Here is a 16,764-nt window from a genome sequence, read left to right as displayed (position 1 = left end):
AGCTACCATGATGGTGCGTTTTGGTAACCCTCGTAAAATCTCAATTTTATCAAGCTATGTGGGTTTTATCTTCAACTAGATTAAGGCCCTTCCCTTCCTCTCCTAAACCAACATCCATTCACAGAAAGATTGGAATTGTGTCATTGAAATTACCCATTTGTTTTCTGTGGTCTTGACATCTATGTAAAACATATTACAAGCCTACAAGAGTGATTAATAACAATTTTTAGGTTCGTCTTAACTCTCAAGTTCTGCTGTTTAATTTTGGTTCCACTGGAGATGAAAGGGGATTATGAATCAATTTGACAAGGTCAGAATAAATTGGTGAAATTGAAAGTAATCAACATGGAGATCTGCCAGTGTGCTACCTTTTAGCTTAGGGAATTTAAGAGAGGGTTTATAATCTTCCCGTGTCAATAAATTGACACTCCCCTGCAAAGATATCATACAAAATACTGCAGCTCAGAACTAAACATTTGTGGTGATGGTTCTATTTTCACCCTTATTTTGATGTTTGACATTTGAATCATAATGCTTATTTAAGTGAGGGCTTGATATGACTTAAATTTGCACAGTGGCGATATATTAAAAAAAAATTAAAATAACATAATAAAATTGTTTTCAAATTTTGTCAGTATCGGCCGATAATTTGATATTCAAGGAACAGTTTTTAAAAGCCGTGATCAGAACCTGGAGAATAGTAGTAACCTCGAACGCACCATTACCGCTGAAATATCACCAGCTATGATTGGCTTTCACCAGCGTGTCTCCTCCCCCAAAATATTCCTGTCCCGGAAGCAGAACAAGATTTCGATCAGAGAGGAAGGAAAGTCTGTTGACAGCAGAGAATCCCACCCAGGCCACCGACAAGTTTTTTAAAAATATATATCTTTAACGGTTTTATTAAATCTGTCAAGTATCGCATTCTATTATTAGAACGAAGCAAGAGCTCTCAAGGTACTTCAGAGTTAAGGCGTCCACTAAGGAAGCTGGTTGGTGCTTTCTATCTAAATAAATAACTTGTGGTTCTGAACTCTTTCAGGTATGGAATATGGCAGCAACTGAAACGCAGTTTATGTTAAGCGTCGGATTAATCGGTAAGTTTCATTTCTAAGTATCGTAGTTAGTGGGTTTCTAAGCTAAGTTGGTGTCTTAGATTCATTGAACGTGCAAGAGAATCACATGATAACAGTGTGACTTATGTAAGTATCTCATCAGCAAGGCTACATGTCCCTATTTGTATAATTTATCTGCATATTTGGCAGTATGCATTTATATGGTATGGGAGAGGTGCCTCCAGTGCATCCAGCACAGAACCCCATAGGATAAAGATTTGGCCTAGGAAGTCAGGGTGATTTTTAGTGACTATCCAATGTCCATCTTTAAATACTTTAAATTAAGATTCATGTATGATGTTAATATATTTTTTCAATGATCCAGAGAAAGATGTAAACAGAGATACACTGTGGGTGTGGTGCTATCCCTCTGTGGGCTCAGATCTGAGAGAAGTCCTGCTCAGTAAGTGCTGCCTGACACACGACGGCCGGGATTTCCACACCTTTGTGTTTGGTCAGTTCTGTCGTACCTGGTACTACATCACCACAGTAGAAGTACAGGAACCCACAGCACTTAACAAGGTACCAAGTCCTGAGACTATTTTGTTGTTCCGATCTTAAATAAGGAACAATGAGGTTCCAGCATTCTTTTATATATTTATCACTCTCTCTCTCTCCCTCTCTCGATATAGATATAATATCAGCATTGAACATTATTTTTGTTTCTTTTTCCCCCATTCAAGGTCACTCATTTTTCAATAGTTGTTACAGCAAAAGACTTCAACCCTGAGAAGTATGCTGCGCTCAGTAGAGTTCTATGCAGGTACACCAGGCAGTTAAGAAGATACTGTTTCAATGCTTTTCTTTAAAAAATGTTTATTCATATATGTGGTTTGTTTTTGTTGTTTATCCAGGATGTACATCAAACATGGCAGCCCAGTGAAAATGATGGAGGCTTATGTCACTGTCCTTACCAAAGGAATTTGCCAGAGTGATGAAAACGGCTCATTTCTAATCAAGGACTATGATGTTCGAAAGGCATACTTGGCTGGTTCGGTCAAAGGTATGGCAACACTGTCCTTAAGAGGAACACTAATCTATCAACCTAATCAACCAGTAGACTGAAACAGTGTATCTGTGTAAATGTACTTGTGATTTATGCTGTTGTGTGCCAGTGTAATTAATTTTCGTATTTAATTGTGCATGTCATTTTTGCAAATAGTGGCGTCTTTTCTAATGTTTGCATGTGTTTTTCTTCCACTTCCTAGTTCGGTGTCCTTTTAGTGACCTTGAACCCTTAAATAAGCAGGTCGTACAAAGAAGTGTATGTGCAAATGTAGTTTCCATCCTGTATCAGAGCAGTTGTCAGGTTTAATAATATTTTTCATCCAAAGCTAGAAGGCAGGAGAGAGAACTAACTGACAATAATAGAAGTTCATAAAAATTCTCTTGAATCCAAACCTCTATTCTTTTAGAAATAAGTGGGTCATCCAGTTTACTTTCATGTTTCTGTTTTAACTCAGATGTGGTGTCTCAGTTTGGTATGGAGACTATCATTCTTTATACAGCACTCATGCTGAAGAAGAGGATCATTATCCATCACCCTCGGATTGAAGCATTGTTGGAGTTTACAAGGTGCATTTCACTGTCAAAAGGGACCTATTCATTTTTTACTTTTTTTCTTAAATTTACATATTAATATTATGTTGGATGTTCATATTTAACAAGGCCACACTTTCAAATAATTAGGTAAACATATGTAAAAGTAATCTGTGAGAGGAAAAATTTCTGAATAGATTTTGATTGGGTTTTTTTTCTGCTCTTGACACCATCTCACCGCTAAAGAGATTAAACCAAGCCAAAAGCCTTGCAAACAATACATTCTCACCAGCCTACTTAAGTAGTATTAAGCATTTAATGCATTTCAGCTGTAATATAACTGACAGTGCAGGGATGAATTGTTACATCCAGTTACCATTATTTTTACTAGTTATGTTACCATTGTTATTTCCTGACAGCAGATGTTTTCCACTTCAGTCTGCATTTTAGCTTACCTTCCACATATACACCTATTAGGGGCATATATAGGAATTTTAAAACGGATTGTGATTAAAAGATTAAATCCACTGTTATGTCACACAATTAGTCATTAATGAATAAAATGTTTACCTAACATAGATTGCCTGCTCTATTCTCTATTGCTGTGGATAATAATGCTGTCCTCTCTTATATTCCGGATCAGATTCAGACTCGAACATGTACAGATGGTTTTGAGTTGCCTTTGCAAATTAAGATAGTGAAATTATGTAATCTAGTAGGTGCTAAGAGGCATTTAGGTAAAGTGGCTTAAAGAGACAGGAGCTAAAAAAGACAAAGGTTGAAGTGAGGGGCTAAAAAAGGGACATTATAAGATACATGAGGTTTTTAAAAATGATGATAATTATAATTATGCAAAGTGACAGAATGAAAACATAGTTAAAAAAGGGCATAATAAGTTATTAAATTCAAAATCTCTGGCTTAAAACTGTAATTATCAATTAAATGTGGAGAATGCCATCTGTGACCATCTCTTAACCTGTTTCCCCTTAGAGTTCTACCCTGTTTGACATGGCACAGGAAAGATTGGTCCATCCTGCATCCATATGTGCATCTGACTGATATTGAACTAGAGGATCTCAAAAAATGCCCTGGTGAGACTGCCTCCTGGTTAATTGACTAATTAACAGTAAATCTCCTCACAGGCGGTGATTAGACACCATCTGCACTGTGATCACTGTGATGTTATAGCTGGGAATAATTATTTCTGCACCAATATGTTCCTTTTCTCCACAGGATATGTAGCAGGATTTGTGGATCCAGAAGTAAGCAACAGATCGGATTTGTTTGATGTATATGTGAACCTCCCAGACAGTGTCATCACAGTATCCCAGAGTGCCAAAGGTACAGTATGTTCGAAGAGAAAGCTGTATGTTTTTAAAAGTGCTTTGCTTCCTGAGAGACTTGGAAAGCATTGATATTCAATATCCCACCACAGAGGCCATGGCTATGGGGAAGTTACACAAGGACATTGGCCACCTTATCCTCCAGTCTGCAGAGGATGTCGATCGGTCAGACAGTCAGGTCATAAAGGTAACAGTTCCCAAATATGTCTGTATTCAAACAGTTGTAAGAAATGTTCTAGAGTCTAACAGGACAATCCATCTTTACTTTAAAGGATATTTCTGTCAAGACAAAGGAGATCCTTGCCAATTTGGTGGCTCTGGCTGATGAGTGTGAAGACTCTAAAATCACATTGGACGGTTTAAGGCAGCATCAATTCCCTCCAGCCACAGAGAACTTCCTCTTTCATTTGGCAGCTGCCGAGCAGCTCCTGCGGATATAGACCTGTTTTCATACACAGCACTGCAGGAAGACGTTACCTCTGACAGCCTGGACTCTGACTGTGCTGTTATGTATATTTAGGGAGAATGCTTGTTTTCTAAAAGGCTTGTTATAATAACAGTGTACAGACAGCACTCTCTCACAGTGTCAAGTGTCACTAGCATCACATTTTATTATGCACTATTGTGTATTAATCGACAGCTGAAATGGCCCCTAACGCAAAACAGTAAGTGTCCAGCTATTTCTTTAGTTACTTAGCCTTCTGTAATGAAACGTCCATGACTTGTTTATGTCTTCAGTACGAACCAATGCATTTGGAAATTTCTTTGAAATACAAATTTGTTAGCAATATGGCTCTCTAAAAAAACTTGGTGGTGATATGGTCCTCATCAACCTCCAATTGATCAAATAACGATTGGCCTTCCTGTGTCCACATTGATTTATGTATAGTGTGTCTTACTGTGCAGGCTCTTTTTATTGATTCAACCACATTGCAAAATGTTCTGGGCCTCAGTATTTCAGATAAGACACCAAGTGAAATACATAGAAATGCTCATGTAACTTTAAAACTATGTATTTTCGTGAATTGATGTAATATTTCCTAAATATAAATATATCTACTATTCTAACTAAATAAATTTACTATGAAAGGAGCTTTTTGCTTATTTTAATGTTTTAAACAAATAATTTTACATAAAAACTGGGAGAAGAAGCTGAATGAGACTGTTGGATGAATTGTATATTTTGAGCTTCATGATGTTGAAGAAGACTGTTGTTGTGAGGCAAGTTGCTTTGGTTGAAGTTGTATCTGCTTCATAAAACAACTCTTTAGAGTCCTCTGTGGTAGTATAACTGTCCGTCGACTGCTGCAGCCTTTAGCTCCTCTTCTACGTTTTCCTTCCGTATCTGCAAAATAGGTTAGGGTCAGCCAACCTCATCACAGGGAGAACATTAGAGCACAGGAGGGCTGTGAATCTTACCGTTCCCAGTTGTGGAAATAGACTGAATGAGGTGGGAATCATCAAACCCAGAACAAGTGCAACACTTATGTGACGGAAAGGAGCCACCAGCAGAGAGTTCCTTTGGAATAGTCTTGTTCTTGAGAAAAGAAAAAAAAGAATATTCAGGGAAATCAAGCAGTGCACTTGTCCAGGTAACCTGAATGACATTTTAAAGTGACTGACCTTTTTAAAAGCAAAACAAGGAGGCTAGGAACAGCAGCAGTTGTACCTAACAGTACGGCTCTTGACAATGCTGTTTCCCTGACAGCCTGAACAGAAGAAATAAATATTATTCACAGCAAGTTTTTAATGACAAGAATACTTTGTGCATTGGTCTATTTTTTTAATACCTTTTCTCCTGCTGCTTTTGAGAGGCCAACAAGATTTCCTTTGGAATTAAACACATGTATCCCAGTTTCTGCCTCCTCACTTCTGACAGTGAACACATTGAAAAAGGCCAGAGCAGCTGCAGAGTTACACAACATGTTAGTTTAAAAGGTTCTACCTGTTACTACTTAATCAATGCCAGCTGACATATAAGAGCAAAGTTATTGTTGGGATATATTTTAAGTGGACCTATGTACAGTATATCCAAAACTAATAATTCTTTGTGATTAATAATTTGTGATACAGTACTATTAATGAGACAGTATTTAAGTATCATAGAATCAGAATTGGGGTTTATTAACAAGTAGGTATACACATACAAGGAATTTGTTTTGGTGATTTTGGTGCAGAAAATTTAACACAAAACTAGAATAAGAATAAGTAAAAGACTTAAATTGGGGCAGCCGTGACTCAGTGGTGGAGTCAATCATCTTTCAATCGGAAGGTAAGAGGTTCAATCCCCAGCTCCCTCAGTCTACATGTCGAAGTGTCCTTCTTTAAACTCTGACACTGAACCCCAAATTGCTCCCGGAGGCATAGCCACATGAATGCGATAACTGATTGACAGTTGGGCACCTTAGGTAGCAGCCTCTGCCATCAGTGTGTGAATGGGTTAGTGTGACATATTATGTAAAAGCAGCTTTCAGTGGTTGCAAGGACTAGAAAAGCGCTATATAAGTACAGTCCATTTACCATTTAAATAGAATAAGATTTAAAAAAAATAGGCAATAAGAAATAAATATATAAAAATCAATACGTATAATACAAAATGTGTACAACAGCTGTTATTAAAAACTGTACAAATGTGCAGGATGTTAGTAAGTGCAGAAAGCTTACAGTATAAACTTAAGATACATAAAAGAAAGTACCTGAGAGTGGGATTGGTAACATTGACCTCAAGAATGTCTGGATTGGTGCGCTTCTTACACCAAGACGGTTAATAAAAATTTGAGGTAGGGCCTGAAACATTGATAAAGGACATAAAAAATTCAAAAAGCTTTAAAGTTCATAATATAAGATAACCAACTTCATAGCAGCAGCAAACAGCACAGTTGGCACTAGCAGGTTATACACACCCCTGCACATGTTACATAGGAAACTGTTCCAGCGAGTAATAGAAGCTCTTTTAAAGATGTCTTCTTATCCTGAGGATGAGAGATACAGAAAGATTACGTAAAGCAAAAACAGAAGGGGCAGCAGGTTAAAGATTTAAGGATTATTCTCATAACTTAATATCTGAATATATTACCTTCTCTGATGAAGAATTTCTGTTTGCATGGTTAAATCCCGCACTGTAACTCTGCAGCAAAAACTGTGAGGATGCAGTTTTATCATTAATTTACACTATGTTACAGCATGAACATAGTGAACAAGCTGACTATGTGTCTTTACCTGCCAAAAAAGAGCTGGCTTGACACTGCTATGTGGCAAAAAGCTGGCAACCACCTAAAAAGGGGGAAACCTTTATTTTATTTTTTCACAACCATTATCAAGAACAAAGAGTTATTATATATTTATTAGAGGACTCACTTACCAGAGGTGCTGATATTGGAAAGAATGCTGGAAAGTTTATGACAACAGTGGGGGTATCAGCATTTTTTTTTTCAAATAAAGAGTTTCAGTGATAATTAATAATAAACATGGAGCGGAATTCCCCAATCTCTCTCCCTCTGTTTCCGACACTATCCACTATCCGTTGTCTCTCTCGCTCTCTCTCTCAATAAAGGCATAAAAAATAAAATAATAATAATAATAATAATGCTAATAATGAACATGGAGGGTTCATATTTAAACTGGATGGTAAATATTAAAAGCCTGGCTTTGCTGTACCTGGAGGGCGGAAAATTAATGGGAGTGCAGCTCCAGAATCAGCGTGGACAGAAGACTGTAAACACAAGGCGGTCAACAAGTCTTTTCACAAAAAGCAGCACGTTGAGCTCCTTCAAATGTCAAAATATCAACAACACAGCTTCTAAAGGGTAAAACATCTGGACATATTAAAATTAATTAACACACTCATAGAAATTAAGCCTTGTTTTAGCAAAATCTTCCTGTTACTAGGTGTGTATTCCAAAAAGCCAAAATGTGACGTACATAAACAACAGTCAAACCCTGTTGGTTTTTTAAAAAGGTGGCAGTTATTACAAGTGGTCAATATTTAAGGAGGAAAATATAAGTGTATTCTGATTTATTCAGAAGTTTTGTGTTTTGTCTTGCATTCTTACAAGTGAGAGGATCAGTGCATGCCCATCCTGTAGAAGGAAACAAAACAAACAGATCTGTAAATGTATGGCAGGTCCATAAAGCTAACTGACTGACCACTTTAGTGGTCAGCCACTTTAATCTTAAATCTTCCAGTTTAAGATTTTAAGAACATAATCTGACCTCCTCATTTAGTTTCTCTGCCCTTTCAAGAAGAGTGTGGGCCTTCTGTATTTCAGCCTGAGGAGAGAAGTGTCAATAGTTTAACATTGCGTATTTTCAACACATTTCCTAGTATAAAATCACTGTAGTGGCTGCTACTTACATCAGAGGAAAGCAGGGAAATTGGATCAAGTAGATTAAGCCAGATCCTGAGCCGACTGAGAAAAGACTGAAAAAGAGGAAAGGTATAGTTAATCACTTACTTTATAGGAATGAGATGTTTCACGGTTTCATCTTAAACACTAACTATGTGGAATATGTTGTTGAAGAGCTGATGCTAAACTGCTAATGCTGTGCTTGAATTTTCAATGAATATAAGTATGAAAGATGTGGAATATGTTGTTGAAGAGCTGATGCTAATCTGCTAATGCTGCGCTTGAATGATGAATGAATAGAAGTATGAAAGATGTGTAAGGTGATGAGAGTCAGTCTGGAGGTGAGGAAGATGAGTGAGGAGGTGATGAGGACAATGGAGGAGTTTAAAATGGAAGACCAGCCTTGAAAACTGCTTGAGAGAGTGTTCAAATGTCTGTCCTGTGTGTATGTATGGGTGTCAATTGAGCTCCACCTGACCTCTAGTGACCTCCTGCTGAACTCAGCTGTTGCCGTGGCAATGGTTCATCAGTAGCAGCTATGTGACTTCTTAGTTTGGCAGTTGATTTTAATGAGATTTGAGGTGAAAACACCCTGTCACATCTGTGCTTGTGTCAAGACAGTAAATGCTATCAACACAAAAATTAAATGTGACCATCACAAGGGTCTGATGAAGCAGTCATTTATGTCTCTACTGTCAAAAATGTTGCCAGGGCAGTGAAATACAAAAGAGCATCCATTTGGAGTTCTCCAGAAATATTTAACATTAGAGCAGATGGGGCAGTTGGTCAAGTTTCTGTGACAGTTGGGCATCTCCAGGCAAAAGTGTACAATTTTGGTTTCGAGTACCCGTCTAACAGAAGCAGCACAAGAATACCTACGATTTGATACCAAATGTATGTATGTGGAGTGACAATTGTTGGATCAGTTGCAATTTGTTTAGAAGGTGTCCAAGTTATTTTTCAGCAGCCTCCACCCTCTGAATTTGAAATCCTGCACTCTGATGTTAAACATTTCACTGAAACTGTATGTGCTTTGAAAGGCAACTGTGAAAAAACTATGAATGATATGAAAAAGTTGAAATGACCTGAAGAAAGCTGAAAGTGTGTGAATATTCTAAAAGTAGAATGGAGTTTCTGAGTGAATGTATGAATGAGCTGTGAAGTCTTGAAAAAGGTTGAAATATGCTGAAAAAGGTTGAAAATGTTGAATTTTTGAACATTCCACCATTCATTTGAATGGGCAAAATGTCCGGGAAAAACGGCAATATCTCGGAAACGATGAATGGTATGAAATGAGAAAATTCATAGCACACAGATCCCGAATGCGCTGAATGTTTTGATGTTTGAAGGGTTTGAATCGGTTGAAACTTGTGGAAGGAGAAGCGGTGGGAAAAACGTGGCGGAATAATAAGAAACAGTAGAAAAATAAAGAATTCCGTGAATAGAAGAACAAAAGAACATGCCTTCAGCATTCACACCAATGACTGCATAATATGTTATCCTCATCAGTAATGATTTGCTAAATCCTAAAACTCAGTTGTGCAGTTACCTGTCCCTGGTCTTTCCAGTACAACAGATTATGATCCATTAGAACGACGAGGGCATTTATATCTCACATGGAAATTGCAACGACACCACTACAGAACAGTTTGCCAGTATACATTTCTCGTGCATTTGAGGTCAAGTCCCGTGTATAAACTGTACTTCCGCCTTCAACCACGTGTTCAGTTGTGGGCGGGTTTATGGTACATTCTGGGACATTGAAAATATCGGAGATAGCATGTCACAGTAGTGTTTAGTTGAGAAGTGAGCACATAAGTTGTGCCCACAGTTTATGCAAACTGTTTTGATTTAAAAATAAATAAATAAATAAAAGCAGGACATAATTAGCAATGTATGTAGGCATATTCACGTGAAAAGCAGTAAATGGAACTCGTATCATATTTCTTTCCAAACTACTATGGACTACGTAGGTCAGGGGTACTCAATTACACTTGAAAGAGGTCCAGTTAGAGATTTTTTTTCTCAAGCAGAGGTCTGGAACATCATAATGTCTGACATGCGTTATGATTCAGTACCATTATACATTCTGAACGTCTGTCAAATCAAATAAAGAAAATACAATTAGGCTAAATAGTTTTTACAACAACGCTAATAACTTTTACACAGAGCTCTCATAATTTAACAATAATAATAATGAATACTTCAATAATGGTAATGAAATATAGTGTGTGTTTGTATGTCTGGGGGGTCCCCCCCAGGAAATGTTGAGTGTCAAAACCTTTAATTCCTGCATTTTTGGTTTATTTTACGCCCCAGTTTGTGATGGAAGTGTCTTTATTTGTAAATGAAAACAAATAATATAATCTGGTAATACTGGTAGTATAATGTTGTCCATGCAGAAATCAATAAAAGAGAGTGACAGCTCTTCACCTAAGCTGCTATCTCTCTGCCTCCTGGCAGAATTATCAAAAATTTGACCATAAGAGGGGGATTCACTTCATACTTTATTTCATGTTTGCCAAATTTTATTATTTGTTTGGCCGAAAGGCATTAGACTTTTTCTCATGGTGAGTCATAGTGAGTTGTAAAACAGGCAATGACTATGAAATAAATAACGTTTAAACGCACTGTACACTGACGGACTGCTGGAGAGAGCGAGAGCGAGGGGGAGAGAAAGAGGACACATACCGGTACATAGAAGAACAGAACTGCGGAAATATCAGGAAAACTAGTCATGATGATGAAGCCTGATGTAGCTCTGTGTAACTCTCAGGTTTATGAGTGAAGTGTTTGAACTAAACTGCAGCCTGGAGTCTCTGTTAACAGAGACAAGCGGAGTGACAGTGTCAGACAATGTCCGCGTTCAATAATCGCCACAGTCACGGAACATATACGAGTCTGTCCAGTCTTAAAAGCTCGGTTTTCTCTACTGCTCTCATTTCAGAGCACGCCATGTCTACTTTTCCCTAACTCACTTATTTTCTCCCACTGTGTCTCTGTAACTCTCTTGACGGCTGGTTCTTCAGTGTGTATCTGTATTCTCACACACCCACTGGGTCAGTCGCGATGTTAATCTGAGTGACAGATTTGATTGGCTGAGTAGCGTCACGTGTAATGATTTACAACGAATTCATTGGTCTGCGAGTTTCTTGGACTCCCAAATCACTACCGCAAAGACAAAAAGCTGCGCAGGTTATAATAGATGCGCTTGTCAAAACTATAAATACTATTTATAGTTTTGACAAGCGCATCTATTATAGGTCCGGGTCCGGAGACGACGGCAGTTGGGTCCGGATCCGAACCGCGGTCCGCCGTTTGGGGACCACTGACGTAGGAAATGAAGCCTCCAGCCAATCTTAAAATAACTTTATTAACACCTGAATCCAGAAGAGCATGATAGCTTTTTCTTTTTTTATTGCAGGGAATCATTATAATCATTAATAGTCATCCTTTATTAATTTTTATTTTTATTTTTGGCTCATGTTTACACGTTTAATAGAATGTCATACAAGTGAAAATTTCTTTATATATAATATACATAGAGGTTAACGTCAAGCCCTAGCGTAAATGACGTATAACTTGCTCAAACTGCCCTCCTCTGACATAATCCAAAATGGCAGCCACCATCGGAAGAGTCCTCAGGACGTCTGTGAGTGCAACTTCTTACAACACGACATCCAACTTGAAATCGATACAGTTTAGTCTGACATTGTCTTCTTTTATTGGTCAATTACTCTATTCGATAGCTGTTGCCGATGAACGATTCACCTTTGCACTGAGGCGCTGTCGTCTCGTGTGTGTCGCACATTTTGAATTGACAACCCATTGGGCCGCCGTTGTCGACAATATAGTTTACAAGAAATATTAGATGATTAGAAAAAGATTTTTGAAAGGTATTCAGCAAATACAGTAAATATTCACTGTATAACCTAAAACTTTTTATTTTCTGTTTTCAGACGTGCTTTTAGTTTTTTATCATTAGAAAACGCCATTGTATTATAGTTAAGAGCAACAGTAATATTTTTGAAATAAATATCTTGGTACTGAACCACATGTATTACACCTGTTCCTTTCTATAACATGTCAAAATGTTGTGAAAAAGGTTTTTATTTATTTTATTAGGTCTCTCTTTTTATGGTTAGGCAAGGGTTTAAGGTGAAATTAAACACAGCAGCAGTATAAATATGTCATATAAACTGTAGAATTGTCGTTACCAATAAAGCTTGCCACTGTAGATTGTTATCGTGCAGCTTTACAGTTTGCCTTCTGTTTGCATTGATAGTCTGTAGTCTTAGCTGTCTGTAGCTGCAATATTGGACACTTCATACAGTGGTTCACACAGCTGGCCTTTTTCATAGGTGTAAATAATACAAATCATTTAACCTCTATGCACTTTAAATTGTATTTCACTTATATTGATTTATTTTGTAATTCTTTGTAGTTTTTTGTACTGTAACTTTGGAGCAACCTGGCACGAGAATTTCCTTTTGGATTAATACAGTCCTATTCTATTCTAATAATGGGTGAATTCAGGGTCCTGGTTGTGTGCACTCAGTCTTGGCCTAATCCAAGTTCATACTCATTAGTTTTAGCCCTTTTCACTTGCCAACCATGTGGAAATCACGGAAAATAGCCTAGGATCAGAGGCAAATTGAGCCACAATCACTTTGTGTCATCACCCATGTGAGATATCTAGCAGGTAAAATATGTGGACCTGTTTGCAAGCCCAAATACCTGTCTCCTGCGGTCTACATCTTGGACCATTCAGACCTGTAGGAGGATCCTCATGGTGTTGTCTTGTCATAGTAGGGAAAGAATAGGTGTTACAAGGTGTTGCACCAGGTGTTGCACCATAGGATTATAATGGCAAAGAAGGCATCTTCTCAACATTAATTAAGCAATATCACATTAGAGGGAGTGATGTTGTACTGAATATCATCACGACTGTGATTCAGTCTTAGGCATGAGGTCGCATATAATCACATGATATTCAGTATGACATCACAACCTCGAGTGCGATATTGCCTTCATACAACAGTCAAACAAGCGGCAAATAGTATAAAACAGTAGAAATCAACAACAGATTGTTTTTTGCTCCACTAACTCAACTAGTTCCACAACCTTAACTGAAACTGGACTGTTGCAGAGTGCAGGAGAACCCAAACATTCTCCCGCAGTCTGTCTACAGGTTACCACAGACCAGCTACTTTGTATGATGTATATTTATCCGTTTGATTTAATTTATAAAGCAACCAGTAAAATAACAGTCTTTTTTTTGGGTACAGTACAGAGAGCCTTTCGGTTCAGATAATATCCTGTCTGTTTCCTCATCCACTGCGTTATCTAAGACGTATAAAACAACCTCACCTTCATTAATAGCGTTTTCACAAGCTTCCTCCAACTGGAGTCTTAATTGGCAGATGCAAAAGAAAGATATTAAGACAATGAAGGAAGGAAATCGTTTCCCTTACACAAATTCAAATTCATGCTTTTAAAAAGGAACAGATTAATACGCTTTGAATCTATATCAGTAAGCTTTAAAACATGCATTCACAATTTTAAATATATTATAGACCTCATGTTAGGGACACAAAACATGTGTTGTCAAGTTGCTAACTAAATAAGCTATGTGTGTCTTTGATGTCTTTATGGATTATTCATGTAACATTGATGTTTTCTTTTTTAGGCAAGGGTTGCAGCAGGAGGGTTTAAGGTCACAGCAGCCTGTCAACATGGATTGTCTGGGACTGCAAGAAATCTCATCGATCCTGCACTTCAGAGAGCCTGTTTCTCCACTTGTATGTATACACAAAGCCATAGAAAATACAGACACATCCTGATTAGATTGACAATTAATCAAATACTCTTTTACAATTTCAATATTTGATTTATTTGTAAACTGAATATTTGTGGGTTTTAAATGTTGGTTGGACAAATCAAGCTATTTAGAGACATCACATTGGTCTCTGGGAGATTGTGCTGGGTGATTTTCATTTTTTTCTGACATTACATTACAGCAGATAATATAAATACAATATAATACAAAATCTCAGATTAATGCTTGGCAATAATAATTCACTTTGTTAGATGGTATTTGTTATTTACTGTATATGATAGCATAATATTACTTTTCCATAATAAGTATAGTGTAGTTAACATTGGCATTCTTGTTTTTTGTAATTATTGTATAGTAGTTCAGTCCATTAAAAAACAGAATTCCAAGTAAAGATGTTACTAAAAGACTGAACATCTTGTCATATGGAGCAGTGTTTTCATTCAAAACACAAGAGTTTAAATATAAGTTTCAATAATGTAACCTTCACTTAGCATGTAATTAATAGAGATGAGTAAAGTTTTTGGATAAACTTCTTTCTTCTTTTTTTTTTACCAAGCAAATAGTATGAATGAATATATTGTATTTGACTTACATGTATCAGGCACCTCCAAATGGGTCCCTGCTGTCACTCAGCCTGCTCCGGCTTTTAAGGCTACAGCTGTCCACAATGGGGAGTTCAAGGAGATGAGCCTTGCTGATTTCAAGGGAAAATACCTGGTCCTCTTTTTCTACCCACTGGATTTGTGAGTATTTGTGACATGCATACAAAGTTGAAGTGACAAGCCTAGTAGCTTTTGCTACCTTTGATTTAAACAAAGCTGTACTGATGACCAGTGCAGTAGACATTTTCCTCACAGTGCCCTTTAATTCTCTGTTTGTCATTTTGCAGCACTTTCGTGTGTCCAACAGAAATCATTTCATTCAGTGACAAGGCCAGTGAGTTCCATGACGTTAACTGTGAGGTGGTGGGCGTTTCTGTAGACTCTCACTTCACCCACCTGGCATGGATCAACACTCCACGCAAGGTAGGAAGTAGCCTTTAGTAAGCAACTTCCTTGTAAATACTGTGTCTGTTGTGTTTACGACACATTCAAATGAATTGTTGTTTAAGCAGCAGTTCTTGTGTCAGTGTTAATCTAAGGTAGGTACTATTTCATACTTTGTCAGACCGGAGGCTTGGGCAACATCCATATCCCCCTGCTGTCAGACCTCAACAAACAGATCTCCAGAGACTATGGAGTGCTGCTGGAGGGTCCAGGCATTGCACTGAGGTAGGTTAACTTTGCTCTTTGGGTTAATCTATTATGAGCTGCCATAACATGACATTAAAATGCCACAATTTTTGAAATAATTAATTTCCAACACAATTTACAGGTATGTCTTTGAATTTTTGGGAGTGTTTTTGCACAGGGTTACATTATTATCATAACTTTCTTTTAAAAAGCAGTAGAAAAAACAATGAAGACAAACCAGTAAAAAAGGTAGACCGGTATAAGAAGCCCAAAGGATCTGTTACTTAACTACAGTTGTTGTTCCAAACACTTACTGTTGTTATATTTGGTTATGTGGCTAATACCAATTTAATCTGCCACTACTTTTAATAGAGCCCTTTAGACATTATTGGTATCTTTTAAACAGTGTTGTAATTACCATGTAACAGAATTATTAGGTTTTTTTTAAAGGCCTTTCCCCCAGGCTTTTATGATATTTCATTGTCAACTCAGTCTGTGCATCTAATATTTATGTTCTTTAATAGAAACAGAAAGATGTTGGCTGTAAGTATGGCTGTTACAGACAGCATTTTGGAAACTTTACAATGCTAGTGTAATAATCATGTACTTGCACCTAAGTTATATGTAGGATATACAGGAATACAAAAGCTGCTATTGTTACAGTTGGTTCCTGTGGCGTACCTGCTGTACTGCTTTTTGTGTCGCTTTCCTTTTATTTACTTGTTGCCTCTACAAGTCTTTATTTTTTTTTTAGAAAGGCTGTTAATAATTTGTTAATATTGTCCTTTAGGGGTCTGTTCATTATTGATCCAAATGGTGTGGTGAAGCACATGAGTGTGAACGACCTGCCAGTGGGCCGTTGTGTAGAAGAGACACTGCGTTTGGTGAAAGCATTCCAATTTGTTGAGACCCACGGCGAGGTGTGTCCAGCCAGCTGGACCCCTGAGTCCCCAACAGTGAGTTTCTTAAAACTCAATCCTTTTTAGTCCTTGTCAGCACTTAAACCGAAGTATTTTTGTTCTTCTCTTTTGCCCACTTTCCTTCAGTTGTGTGTGTGTGTGGTCAGGATGTCATTTAAAATGTGCATTATGTCTACTGTAAGACAGCTGGAGACTAGTTTTTAAGGTCATTTTGTGAAACTGTTTACTTTTCAGATCAAACCAACTCCAGAAGGTTCAAAGGAGTACTTTGAAAAAGTCAACTGAAGACGACAAAGATCAAAACTACCACAGCTAAAGCAGTGATTGGTACAAAATTTAAAACCAAAGTACACTTACTTTACAATTAAGGTTGTATTTTCTCATACATAGCAGAATACACTAATAAATCTATTCTTTATAACAGACAGCT

The 16,764-nt window shown here is 37.4% G+C and overlaps 3 protein-coding genes across 4 annotated transcripts; 2 read left to right on the top strand and 1 right to left on the bottom strand.

The window, feature by feature from the left end:
• Positions 1–830: 830 nt before the first annotated feature.
• Positions 831–5,667, top strand: dennd10 (DENN domain containing 10). Of its 2 annotated transcripts, XM_069658073.1 has the most exons (10): positions 831–957; positions 1,043–1,097; positions 1,441–1,637; positions 1,799–1,878; positions 1,970–2,118; positions 2,579–2,690; positions 3,645–3,745; positions 3,888–3,995; positions 4,090–4,184; positions 4,270–5,667. In XM_069658073.1, exons 2-10 carry the CDS (start codon positions 1,052–1,054, stop codon positions 4,435–4,437), a joined length of 1,056 nt encoding a protein of 351 aa, XP_069514174.1. In that variant the 5' UTR covers positions 831–957; positions 1,043–1,051; the 3' UTR covers positions 4,438–5,667. The 2 variants fall into 2 exon arrangements, with proteins under 2 accessions (XP_069514174.1, XP_069514175.1); XM_069658074.1 differs by lacking the exons at positions 1,441–1,637; positions 1,799–1,878 and having other exon boundaries at positions 4,270–5,666.
• sfxn4 (sideroflexin 4) lies at positions 4,345–10,022 on the bottom strand. Its single transcript, XM_069658075.1, has 14 exons — positions 9,893–10,022; positions 8,352–8,417; positions 8,210–8,266; positions 8,050–8,076; positions 7,655–7,709; positions 7,359–7,384; positions 7,217–7,270; positions 7,074–7,136; positions 6,901–6,969; positions 6,694–6,784; positions 5,788–5,903; positions 5,621–5,706; positions 5,417–5,534; positions 4,345–5,342 (listed from the first exon to the last, which is right to left on the bottom strand). Exons 1-14 carry the CDS (start codon positions 9,929–9,931, stop codon positions 5,265–5,267), a joined length of 945 nt encoding a protein of 314 aa, XP_069514176.1. The 5' UTR covers positions 9,932–10,022; the 3' UTR covers positions 4,345–5,264.
• A 1,901-nt stretch (positions 10,023–11,923) lies between these two features.
• prdx3 (peroxiredoxin 3) lies at positions 11,924–16,757 on the top strand. Its single transcript, XM_069658076.1, has 7 exons — positions 11,924–11,995; positions 14,033–14,144; positions 14,784–14,925; positions 15,072–15,207; positions 15,350–15,453; positions 16,205–16,370; positions 16,569–16,757. Exons 1-7 carry the CDS (start codon positions 11,960–11,962, stop codon positions 16,617–16,619), a joined length of 747 nt encoding a protein of 248 aa, XP_069514177.1. The 5' UTR covers positions 11,924–11,959; the 3' UTR covers positions 16,620–16,757.
• Positions 16,758–16,764: the final 7 nt, after the last annotated feature.

The sequence above is a fragment of the Semicossyphus pulcher genome, unplaced genomic scaffold (assembly GCF_022749685.1).
Source record: "Semicossyphus pulcher isolate SPU_LCO1_2020_fin unplaced genomic scaffold, fSemPul1.0.p SCAF_12, whole genome shotgun sequence".
NCBI lineage: Eukaryota > Metazoa > Chordata > Actinopteri > Labriformes > Labridae > Semicossyphus > Semicossyphus pulcher.
Note: the sequence above shows the minus strand (reverse complement) of the source record. Positions and strands in the feature narration are given on the sequence as shown.